Source organism: Odocoileus virginianus, chromosome 15 (genome assembly GCF_023699985.2).
Source record: "Odocoileus virginianus isolate 20LAN1187 ecotype Illinois chromosome 15, Ovbor_1.2, whole genome shotgun sequence".
Lineage (NCBI taxonomy): Eukaryota > Metazoa > Chordata > Mammalia > Artiodactyla > Cervidae > Odocoileus > Odocoileus virginianus.
The window spans coordinates 55256966-55270050 of NC_069688.1; the positions used below are offsets into that span (position 1 = coordinate 55256966).

The 13085-nt window shown below is 42.2% G+C and overlaps 1 protein-coding gene across 1 annotated transcript in view; it reads left to right on the forward strand.

The window, feature by feature from the left end:
• CDH17 (cadherin 17) overlaps window positions 1–13085 on the forward strand; it is an 87921-nt gene that overhangs the window by 10455 nt on the left and 64381 nt on the right. The window contains exon 2 of the mRNA XM_070477393.1: window positions 10171–10241. Coding sequence (XP_070333494.1) covers window positions 10191–10241 — 51 coding nt within the window. The 5' untranslated portion in view covers window positions 10171–10190. The remainder of the gene's footprint in view (window positions 1–10170; window positions 10242–13085) is intronic.

The following is a 13085-nucleotide window of genomic DNA, read 5'->3' on the forward strand; positions in this document are numbered from 1 at the left end:
TTAAAGGAAAGCATAATACTTTGGATATTTACATGTGGATTACCCCCATTCCTTGTAATTAAAATATAAAAAGTGCCCAGCCCTGAGAGCCCCTGGGACTCTCATACTCTAGAAATCAGGGCCGGAATCTCATTTTCACAAAGTGTCATCTCTCAGAGGTGGTCTTTAAAAACTGCATTTTATTTACTTCTTAGAGAGTGAGATTCAATTTAGGGATTCATAGGACTGCCTGGGACAGAGCAGAGAAAGGGAAATGTGTAGGAGGAGAAAAAGTCCTTTGTTAAAAGTAGTGGAATAGGAATTGAAAACCAAGAGACAGATCTGACTTCCCAATTGGGAAAGCAAGGTTGGTGCGTGTATTGGTCAGTTTCTGGTCCTTCTTTCAGCCACATCGGTGGATGTAGCATTAACTAACGAGTGATTATTTTGAGATGTCAAGACATGTACAGCTTGTTAGTGTCTTCAAAGGTGCAGTCCCTGTCTATGTCCCAGTTTTTTCTTCATTGTGAGTGACTTTGAAACAGATGCCCTCTGGGCTGGCAGATGCCAAGCAGCAGACGGGCAATGCATTCTCTAACATTTTCTTGTCTTTCTGTTTCTTCAAAAACTCAGATAGCAAGAGAGGAATAATTTGAAAGAAGAAGAAAGCATATGTTTCAATGACATGGAAAATGAATGGCATTCAGCCTTCACCAGGAAATGAAATGAGTCTTGCTGAGTGAGGGTTTATCATGGACTACAGAGTATATAGTTTATGAGTCTTCAGGGTTGGGCAGATGGGTTAGGCCAGTTTCATCATTTACCAGCCAGTGGACACCAAGCAGATTGCTTAAGCTCCCTGTACCTTAAATTTCTCACCTACAGAATGGAGATACCTGCCTCACCAAGTAGTTGTGAGAGTAAGTTAAAAATTAGATCAGCATGTCAAGAACTCAGTATATTGTTTGGCACACAATAGACATTTAATGAATGTTAACTCTACTTTCCATGAGAAAAGATGTTAACTCTACCTTTCAAGTAGGTGATTCAGGTCAGACTGAGAAGTTGCTCTTTCAATCTCTAGGGAAAGAAACCAACAGTAATGTTGCAGTAACTACATCTACCATTGTGCAAGGGAGAAACTAATTCTATGCCAAAGAAGCAGGGTCCCAAAATATGAGATAATGAGAAAACACTTTACTTTTGCTTTTTTTAAATAAAGCATTTTAATGAATGTCTGATGTTTCACATATATCTTCAGTGAGAAGGGGTTGTGGTATCCTTTGAGACTTGCTAAGATGTCCCCTGGGAAAAATCATTGCTGTCATTCAAGATGAAGATTGCATATCCAATACCTTCTCCCTTCTTTTATAAAAGGCAAAATATACCCCGACAACAACTTGACTTCCTGTTCCTTTGTCAAAGGATCTCTCTGGAAAGGAGAGTGGGCTCCCACTTTTCTTTCAGGTCAAGAGAGGGGACTCTGCTCAGGAGGAAAGCTGAGCACCATTGTGCTCCTTTCTTTGAGGCTGGCAAGTGCCTTTATGGCTGTTAGTTTACACGGGTAGAAATATACAGATTTATTTGTTGGCATAAGGTGGTATTCCTTCAGAAATAACTGGTGTTGAATTTAGCAAGGGCTAGTTGTTCTGTGCTCTCTTCAATGATTAAGCAAGAAGAGGTACTGAAGTTTGTTAAGGGAATGTCAGTCTACCTATTTGTTACTTGTGAGAACAAACAAGAATGTTTATTTAGGTACAAGAAATGTTGTTAGCAAAAGCTGATACTCACCCAGTGGTTGAGGTTTAAACTCATACACTCAAGCTGAGCTTTACATTTCTGCATGTGTAACAGATCAAGCTGTCCACGGGTATTGTGTATGCGGCACAAATAAAACCTAATTTCTCTTACAATATTCTGTAAGACCGACATTGAATTCTCTCATCCATGATATTCTGAGTCAGTGATTTCTTACTGCATTTTAATTATTTTAAAACATAGGACTTGTGTTTCTGAGTGAGAGAGAAATCGGAAGGGTAGACTTGTGCCCTTAAGGAATGTTAAACTCAGGATGAGCATGCCTTCCGCATGTGGAGGGTGACGTGCTTGGTCTTTGTGATCAGACTGATGCTCCTTCCTCAACCTCGCTGAGCTGTTTCCTGCCCTGTGGGATGACAACAGGTCCTGTCTATGGGAACATTGTGAAACTAAATGAAATAAGTCATCCAAAGTACATAACTTGGTAAATATTCACTAAATGCTAGCTTATTTTTTTTTTTTTTGTAAAGGTTTCAATTATAAAAAACCAACTCATGAGGGAGTTTTCATAGTGGTATAGCACCCTTTATGGAGATAGAATTAAATTTATTTTCCCCTTACTTTCTTGTCCATCCCAGTTGTCAATTATGACTTAATTACAGAGTCAGAAAGTTAGCCTGCCACACTTGAGGAGGACTGCACATTTTTGTTTTTAGAGTCCTTGCCTGAAGTTCATCTTGTACGAGAGCTAGTATTATAGCAAGTCTTTTGTTTTGTTTTAAATCTCAGTGTTTAAACCATATGTGAAAGTTAAAGTGTTAGTCACTCAGTCATGTCTGACTCTTTGCGACCCCATGGACTGTAGCCCGCCAGGCTCCTCTGTCCATGGAATTCTGCAGGTAAGAATACAGGAGTGGGTAGCCGTTCCCTTTTTAGCAGATCTTCCTGACCCAGGAATCGAACCTGGGTCTCCTGCAATGCAGGCAGATTCTTTACTGTCTATCCACCAGGGAAGCCCTTAAATCATATGGGATGGGATCTAATTTAGATTTACCTCATATTGAATTTCTAAGGTCAGAATGTATTATCTTGACAAAGTATTCACCTGTGCACTTCATAATATGCAAAGAAATGTATAAAGCACGAAGAAACACTGTCAAAAATAATTCAGCCACTTTTTTGAGAAACATTGGTTTCTACTCTCCTTTCGGTGGCTTAGTCAGTTAAGAATCCGCCTGCAATGCAGGAGACCACCTGCAGCATAGGAGGCCCAGGTTCGATCCCTGGGTCGGGAAGATCCCCTGGAGAAGGAAATGGCAACCCACTCCAGTACTCTTGTCTGGAGAATCCCATGAACAGAGGAGCCTGGTGGGCTACAGTCCATGGGGTCACAAAAGTTGGACACCACAGAGCGACTAAACAACAACAAAACCCTCCTTTTAGGCTGGAAAAGACCCTTGTGATGTTGTTGTGCTAGATATGGAGGAAAGAAGTCCTATCTCTGCCTCAGGTTTCTGAGGTGGGAACCTAAACACCTTAGAGAACTCAACACTGTTGCCCTTACTGCCAACCTGCTTAAGAGGTCGGAGAGGTACCATGGGGGAGAGGATAGCCATCTGTGACCCCATGCGAGGGCCTCCCTTCCCCCTGACCTCCTCACCCGAGCTGCCCCTTCCCTAGCTCACTCTGAGGGGAGTGCTGGGTGGGGGTAAGTATGAGCACATTTCCCGAAATAGTCCTCTACCCTCTCATAAGACTATATAACCAATTATTCACCTACTGATAAAGTAGGAAATCACCCTCAATTTTGCTTGCGTGTAAACTCAGATTTTCATATGCTGTAAGATGGGCATATCTCTATTGCAAAATTCAGCGAGAGAACAAAGGGCCTGCCTTTATGTGTGCATTGGGTGGGGAAAGGGCAAGCCACCCTTCCTTTTCCTTCTTTGGACCTTCCTTCCTCCTTTCTAATTAGCCTGAAGTGGAAGACTGCAGCCCAGATTTTACACCTTCCTGTTTGTTTCTAGCTTATTATTAGCCACTTTAATTGGGTCCTTAATTTGCCAAGAATGCAAATTGGTCAGATCCTTCTGTGATTTTTTTCTAAACCTTAAATGATGTAACGGGATGCCAGAGATTTGTGAGCAAGAAGCCCACAAAGATGGGCATGATTGATCTGAACATTACTTGATGAACAATGTGAGCAAGCTTTTAATCTGATTTTTATTCCTATCTGGACTTTCTGTCCAATTTATGCTGCTCTTAGCAATATACAATGCAGAGGTGAATTAAATGGCACACAGACTATTTGGCTCTATTATTTGATCCTGATGGTGTTATGAATTCTAGTCACATTCTTTCCTTGGCCACATCGCCTATGATATTTGAGAGCAAATTTTGCACCCCTCTCCTTCTGTACCTTCATTGTTCTTTGGAAATGAATGGTTCAGCCCTAGAGCATTACTTTAATTACTTTATTACTTTATATTAATTACTTTAATTTGAATTACTTTAATTCAAAGCCCTTAACTTTCCTTTTTTTAAACAAAAAGGATGAGTATGGCTGACTTGATTTAAGGTTTGCCTATCATTTAGCTTTTTGAAAGAGAGGAAAAAAAAATCAATGCTTGTGTATTGATTTACTTGCAGGTTTTGAGACCTGGGACCTAGAAATTGCTTGCCCTTACTCAGATAAATGGGGAAATGACAGGGGAGTCTAAAAATACCTCTTGGAGGCACTGGAGCCCAGCAGGAGATTCAATCAGCTTGGAGTGGAGGCCCTGGGATGCAGTGGCGACTGCCTATATAGTGACTGGATGAGGCCCCATCTGAGGCCACCTCTGTCCTGAGGATGGCAGTGCCTTTGTCAGTCAAAACTAGGGCCCCTTGATGTATTAGTTTGGTAGGGATGCTATAACAAAGTACCACAGATAGAGTGGCTCAAGCAAAAGAAATTTATCGTCTCACAGCTCTAGAGGCTCGAAGTCCAAAATCAAGGCATCTGCGGGGCTGACTCCTTCTGAGGACCTTGAGAACAGGTCTGAGGCCTCTCTCTCCCCTTGGCTTGTCTTTCCCCGTGGCTCTTCATATCCTCTTTCCTCTATGTGTGTCTCTGCGGCCAAGTTCCCCCTTTCGGTGAGCCCACCAGTCATACTGGAGCAGACCCACCCTGACAACTCCATTCTAACCGCATTACCTCTGTGAAGACTTGCGTCTCCAAGTCAGATCACATTTTGAGGTACTTGGGAGTCAGGACTCCAACATGAATGTTGAGGCAAGGGTCACTCTTCAACCCATAACACTTAGCTCGATTAAAAACTAAGAAAGGACTGGGGTGAAGGTCAGAGAGTGAAGGAGGAGAGAGTACGAAAGAGAAACAGTTGTGCGGTAGGAGCCGGATCTCCGAGGCCGTTGGTCCTCTGAGAAGGTGGACGCGTGTTAGCGTCTGAAGAGGAAGCGCCGCCATGGAGTGAAAAACAAAACTTTTTGAAATTTTAGCAAGATAACGTAATAGACTCAGTGACACTAACCATCTTATTTGTAAGGATGTTCGTGCTTTCAGAGAAACTAATATATGAATGAGAGCTTAGGTATGAAGTTAGCCAGACAGTGTGATCTTGGACAATGTCTTATAACTTCTTTGATTTTTGATCTTTATGAGGTAAAATTTTTTTACATTAAAAAATAATTTTATATTTATTTTTGGCTGTGCTGGGTCTTACTGCTGTGTGGGCTTTTCTCTAGTTGTGGTGCATGGGCTTCTCATGGCAGGAGATTCTTTTTTTGTGGAGCACAGGCTCTAGGGTGTGGACTCAGTTGTTGTGGCTCCTGGGGTCTAGAACACAGACCCAATTGTTGTGGCACATGGGCTTAGGTGCTCCAAGACAGGCAGATGGGATGTTTCCAGATCGGGGATTGAACCCATGTCTTCTTCATTGGCAGGTGGGTTCTTTATCGCTGAGCCACCAGGGAAGCCCCTTTAAGAGATACATTTCAACAGTGCCTGCTTCATAGGGTTCTTAGGAAAAATCAGTAATTCACATAAAAGTCTCAGCACGTGCTGAGACAAAGGGCTTCTAGCAAGTGTTAGCTGCCTTTGTGTTGTTATCCTGGCTGGACATAGATTCAGAGTATGGAGGGGTTTCGTGTTTTCTGGGCTGTGGTGAATTAAACGAAGCCATCAGCTCTAATCGTCAAGGCCAGCAGCCCTGATTCTGCGTTTGAAAATGGTCCACGGTTAAAGCAATTGATGGTGGCTTTTCAAAACTCTCCCAGACCTTTAACCTCCGTTGCTAAGGATGTATTTGGCCTCTCAGATAGTTGCATAGAGACTGTGTGAATTTAGTCTTTGTGCCTAAGGGAAACTCTGACAGATAGCAAAAATTCCTAGCAGATGGTTGGATCAACTATTTCAGATAGTTCAGATAAAATGTCACTGAATTATCTGGAAATCTACTCCAATCCTTTGCCAAGTAGGGTTGGTGAAGTAGTCTATGAAGTGTGTATGGCTTGGTGGTTTTAGTCAGTTTCAGTTACAAACTATGGTTTCCTTCCAGCCAGGATGTAATATTCATTAGTGAAATTATGTCTGTGCAAAGAGGAAAGATAGGCGAGACTTGTTTGTGAGGATGGAGTCCTCCTCGGGCATAATCCTAGCATGGCGTACCTTGCATTGGATCATTCAGACAAAGGCTTTGCTTAGCCACTTCATTTGGCCGTGAGGGTGTTGCTGTGAAGGCTGCTTCTAGTATCCTTGTGGCCAGGGCCATCAAAAGCCGGAAATTGTGACAGGAACTGTCTTGTAGGACAACATTTAAAGTTCTGACTAATAAACTTGGGTGGCAGAAGAAAGTTGTATTTGACAAAAAATATTAACTGTTCAAAATATTCACTTATTGAGGTCCACAAAGTAGATACTATTATCCTCGCTTTACAGATGAGTGGAGGAGCCAGGATTCAAACCAGTCAATCTAACAATTGCATTGTGTGACTTATTCATCCATAAAGAAATCACGAGACCCTAGGCATGGGATCGGAAAGCAATTGCTTCTGTTTCCCACTGGAAACCTTTCTGTGAGGGGTTAAACCAAATGTAAATGACAAAATAAAGAATGAGTTTAATGGTTTGTTTACTTTTTAGGTTTCATTAAGCACCTCAAATGGTGGCCTGTTGAGCAGCTAGCTAAAATAAGGCATTTATTTTAATTTGCTTTTCTGTCATTCAACTTGCATGTCTTTGGAAGATTGGAAGTGCTAAAAAATCAGTTCAAGTGGAGATGGTATATATTAACCCGTTCTTAACCTATTTATTGAGAAGAAATCTGTTTGTGTATTTAAAAGAAAAATAATCCTTTTCATCAACAATAAGAATTTATTACTGTGCATCAAAATAAATCTTTAGATCTCAAGTTAGTTTCCTTTAATGTTTTCTGTTTATTCTGAAAGCTCTTATTAATTGGAGAAATTCACAGAATACCAATGTTAGACAATCACAAATGTTTTAGAATTTAATAAACATCTGTTGAGAGCGTAATATATGCAAGCCATAGTACGAAGAGCTGGGAGAGGTTAAAAATATATAATTTTAAAATAAGGCCTCTGCTTTGAAGGATTTTGTTTTCTAGTAGAGGCAGCAACACAGACATGTAAATAAGCGATAAAAAATAAAATGCAGGTAGGAGGGGCTTTGAGAGCTTCTGGCTGGAAATCAGAGAGATTGCATGAAGGGCATAATTTCTAGCTCCATGAAGCAGATGCTATCCCCCTTATTTTGTTTTCCCAGATTTTAGCCCAGTATCTGGCACATAATAGAATTGTTAAATTCAGTGATTTTAAAATAAATAAGTTGGCCCTAGATGGTCAAGTATGTAAGGAAAAATGAGAACACATAATCCTCAATCCAGCTTGATTCAGCAAATATCAGTTGTCATATACTCTGGGTGGGGCCCTTTGCTGGGTGGGAAGAACAGCCAGTGCCAAAGCATGGAGACAGGGAAGCTGGGTGCAAAGTCCATGAAGTGCTTGGCATTCCTGGGTGCGGCGGGTGTGCGAGATAAGGCCAGAAGAGCAACTGGGGACCAACATTTAAAAGATCTTGATGGTGAGGTTTTGAGGAGAAAGATCCCCAAATATCTATATTATATTGTCTGTATTTTTACTTCTCTTAAGCAAATATTGGTTGCTAGCTGATCGTGTTCATTTTACTAATACAAAAAAAATGACTAGTTAGATTTAATAATACCAATTGATTCATTTTAGATATATTGTAGTATGCTAGAACCTGGGCTTGTTATTTGTTTCTGTATGTTTCCAAACCACATAAGCAGTCTAAAGCACTAGAAAAAATGTCTTGTTTGTGTTTGACAAGGAGCCAGTCCTAAAATGATGTTTGGACACATAGACCAGACTAATTCTGTTGCAAAAGCTCATTTCTAAACATTCACAGAATTTACAGATCTGACTGTCCTGAAGGGTTTTAATCGTAGCTCTTTCTTAAAATAGCTGTAGCCCTGGGACATTTTGCTTCATTTACCCAGCATGTGCAAACAGCATGTACATCTCTATACCTACATCTACGCCTCTTCAGCTACCACACAGTACAGGGTAGAGCAGAAAGAGAGGAGAAGTTCTTTGAACTTTGGCCTCTGGCAGATCTGGTTGGCAACAAGGCAATATTACTTCCTAGCTGTGTCTTTAGGTGAATGGCTTAACTTTGAACTTCAGTTTCCTCGCGTATAAAACAAGGGTAACATTTCCTAATTTGTTATGACTGTGAGAAACTCGTAAGAGTGCTCACTTACTATTGAGCAATTGCTATGTATTTTCCATTTGAGTAAACTGAGGCACACAGAGAGATTAAGTAATACCCGCGTGGCCACACAGCTAATGAAAGGCTGCACTGGGTTTCTGGTCCAGACTCTCTGACTCAGAGTACACCTTCTGGGCCTCTGTCATTCTGTCTGTAAAGGTCCCTCCACTGATCTACCCTATGTATTGTGCTGGGCTTAGTTGGTCAGTCGTGTCCAACTCTTCACTACCCCATGGACTGTAGCCGGTCAGTCTCCTCTGTCCATGGGATTCTCCAGGCAAGAACACTGGAGTGGGTAGCCATGCCCTTCTTCAGGGGATCTTCCCAACTCAGGTATCGAACCCAGGCCTCCCACATGGCAGGCAGATTGTTTTTTTTAGTATCTGACCCACCAGGGGTGATTCTTAATAAACACTAATTTCTATCTTTATTTCCCAGGACATTTGTGAAGCTAAATTGTTGTAGTACTTTGACCTTTCTTAAAGTTCAAATATAAGTATAGGGAATTAAAAATTTTCAGGGTTTAAATTTTTAGATAGTTAGAATTTTATAACAATTTCCCCATGCCGATTATATTAGCAATGTAAGTTCAATGTAGAAAACTTTAAAAGATTTAAAAAAGAAGTAAAACAAGATCATCTACAATTCCTCGAGGCAATAAAATAATTGGAATTTTAGTGAAGTGAATGCATTCTTCATTTCCTTGTTTTTTTTTGTTGTTTTGTTTTAGCAGTCCAATATTATGATAGGCAACAGTCCTGCTTTATAGACCATGTGGAAAATTTGTCTCAGATCTTAAAATCAGTTAGTCATGAAAAAATAAGAATAGGAAAAAAATCGGTTAGTCATGATGTATCTTAGGGTGAAAGGTATATTTTCTGTGAAATGTGAAGGCACAAGGAAAGAGGAAAAATAATGTTGAGTAGGAGAGAAGAGGGGCAGGGTCTGGATTTTTATTGGGTTGCTTTGGGAGTAATAAATACATTTTTTCCTTTGGTGTATTGTACAGTTAACAGAAAGGTTTAGAAGACCAAAGAGGTGGCTGGTGAGGTTGTTGAATGAAGGATTGGGAACATTCTTGGGTTCTTCCTCCTTGAAGAATCTCATATATTTGCAGCTGTGAATCAGAACCACTAAAATTTTAGCATCTTGTTATTTTGGCGTTTGCGCATCTCCTCCATCCATATAATGAGGATCTTCATTGCAGCACACAGGGACTTCTCTAGTTGTGGTGCAGAGGCTCACCAGTTGCGGTTTCTCTATTTGCCTCCAGGCACGTGGGCTCTTAGTTCCTCTACTAGGGATTGAACCCTCATCCCCAGCATTAGGAAGGCAGATTCTTAACCACTGGACCACCGGGGAAGTCCCCATTTAAGAATCTTTAAGGGAAAAAGACTGATAAAGTGAAGCGGTAAAGACGGAGTCAGCATAAGCTTGTTTTGGGATATTGATTTGGTACCAGGGAGCTTGGGAATACCAGACTGTTCCACAGAGGAGAGGCTGGCCTTCAAGGATGCCATCCTGCTAGGTTTATAACTGAGTATCGTCCAGTGATCCTTTGTGCTTGGGTAAACATGGTTTTAACAGGATGGGAACTAATCAACTTGTCTCTGGTTTATTCACAGGAGTTTGAATAAGGAAAATTATGACAAAGCAAGCCCAGCTACACTGCTTCTGTCTCCTCACACTTTACTTGGTAAGAGAAGAGAATTGTTCTTTCTGTATTTAGTGGAATATTTCTAGCCCATATCAGGGAAGCAACAGCTATCATCAGTTAAAAAAAAGCCTATCAGATTAACTTATTGTGAACAAAGCACACAGCTTACCCCAATGGGCTGCTTTTGATGAAATGGCTGTAAGTTATATGTCTAACTTTCAACCAGGGAGACGTTTTCCCCTCAGCTCTTATAAGCCAATGCCCCTTCACGGGCAAGTCTTAAACAATTCATCTACTCAGTTTTAGACCTTCACATACAGCTCAGGGAATCTGGAAAGAAAAGTATACTGATACATGTGTTAGTCTATGTCCCTTAGTCTTGATTTTATTTATTTTTTCCTTAACCGTGGTTAAATTACCACCGAAATTAAGAAAAGCATTTTCTCCATTTTTGACTCTGCTCTGCTCTGTACTTTTGTTCCCATATATGGCTTGGACTCTTTTTGGCCAAATTTGCCCTTAGTCACTTGTTGAGCTAACCCTATCGACTCAGGCTTCTAGAAGTTGGAGCTGAGTGGAACGTGGGGAGATCAGCCCAGACCTCAGGTAGATAGAGGGATGCTGTCTTCCCTTTTGTCATGAGGTTCATAAGGGTCATACACTTGCCAGATTTGTTGTGTTATGAAGCAAAATTATGGGGAAGCATTTGCTTTCTCCTTAGAAGGAAGCTACTAGATCCTCTTACCTCTAATCTTGGTTCCTTTCTTTGAAAACCCAAATATAACATTGAATTTCAAGTTCCAGAGAGCCCTTGAGAGTCTACACAGTTCAAAATATTTAGAGTGACATCTAGCCGTACTTGTAAACTTGCCAGAGCATTCCTTTTGAGGGGAAAAGCTGCAATTTGAACCTTATGAGCACTGTGCATCCTTACAGCCTAGGCCTCGAAGCTTGTTCTTAGGACTGCCAAAAAACACCATATGACTTATCTCTTCTTCCTACCTTCTCATATGTGCTTTGCTATCTATATTATGGCAGAATGGTGAAATCAGTGCCTAGTTCAAACTTGGCACTGCTGTTGACTGGTGATAAGAACTTGGGTGAGTTACTACACTCTGAACCTCAGCTTTCTGCCTGGTGAAATGGGTCTGACAAGAGGACTTGCCTTGTGTGGCAACTAAATTAGATCATACAAAGCCCTTGGATCAGTGACTGGCACAGTCTAAGGTCTTGATAAATATTAGCTATAATTATTACTACCACATTTTAAATATTCAGTAATTACACTCATATGGACCCTGGCCTCCATGAGGAAGACTGTGTTTTAGTCATCTTTGTAGCCTCAGCACATAGCACAGTGCCAGGAACAAGGTAGAAGTTAAATACATAATTATGGATTCATATTAGGAAACAACAGGGAGCTCTAAGAAAGAGAGAGAAGATTCTATCATGATAATTTAACATTAGCAGGCTCAACAGCTTCTGATCTGAGATGGGGCTATGCATTTTTCTTCCTAGGTAGAGGGTGAAAATAAGTTTTCCTTTTCCTTACTTTCATTTTCCTTACTCTCACCGTAGTGAGGTTTCTACCTGGAATAAGCAATACGGCCCAAACCACTGCTGGCAGCAAGAACGTTGCCTGGGAGACAGCCCCGTGCATAGCTGTCTCTGGGTGAAGGAGGAGGCTGTGACCTGTGGGGTGGGGTCTCAGGGGCATTGGGCGGAGCTGTGTCTCTTCTGCCCCCTCACCCCTATGCCCAGACCTCTCCTGTAAAGACTGCAACTTCACTTGGTGCTTCTTTCTTTCAGCATCAGGCTTTTATCTGGCAGAGGTTATTTATCATTTATTACATACTATAGTGGTTCTCCCGTTCTTTTCTGAGAACTGGTTCTCTTAGGGGATTAGAAACACTGTATGAATATATTGGAAGGGCACTGAAGAGAGGATTTGGGAGCGTGCTGAGTAGGGATGCAGGGAAATCAGGGAGAAGCCAACTCTTTTAGAATTGTGCCTGGGACTCTGCTTCCTGCAGAAGGAAGAAGAGCTTGAAATACTTACTGTGTAACCAACGCAGAGAACTCTTGCCGTAAAGTGCAATGGAGGTGGCTCCTAGGCAGGCAGATCTGACAACCGTGAGTGTCCTCTGCTGGTCTGGAAGGCACTGGGGCCACGTGGTGGAGAGTTGGGGCTCGGTGGTCTGGAAGGCAGTGGGGCCACGTGGTGGAGACTTGGGGCTCGGTGGTCTGGAAGGCAGTGGGGCCACGTGGTGGAGAGTTGGGGCTCGGTGGTCTGGAAGGCACTGGGGCCACGTGGTGGAGAGTTGGGGCTCGGTGGTCTGGAAGGCAGTGGGGCCACGTGGTGGAGACTTGGGGCTCGGTGGTCTGTAAGGCAGTGGGGCCACGTGGTGGAGAGTTGGGGCTCGGTGGTCTGGAAGGCACTGGGGCCACGTGGTGGAGAGTTGGGGCTCGGTGGTCTGGAAGGCACTGGGGCCACGTGGTGGAGAGTTGGGGCTCGGTGGTCTGGAAGGCAGTGGGGCCACGTGGTGGAGAGTTGGGGCTTGGTAGTCCAGCCCATTGGCACCATTCCAGTGTAACACCAACTATCTGTGCCTCTGCTAGGGGATTCTCTTGAGAGACTTCCCTGATATTGATGAGGATCTTAAGAAATGACATGTGTGGAGGGTCTCATTCCATAGCAGGAAACACTCAAAAATAGTTCCATTTGCTTCCTACCTTTCACCTCTTTATGCAAGACGGTGGGTTTTATTCCTCCAACTCCTTCACAAGTTATCACCGTAACATTCTTCCCAGTTCTGGCAGGATGGCTCATTGACTTGTGCATTTTGAAATCTTTATAGCTCAAATGGCCCTGATATGAGAACC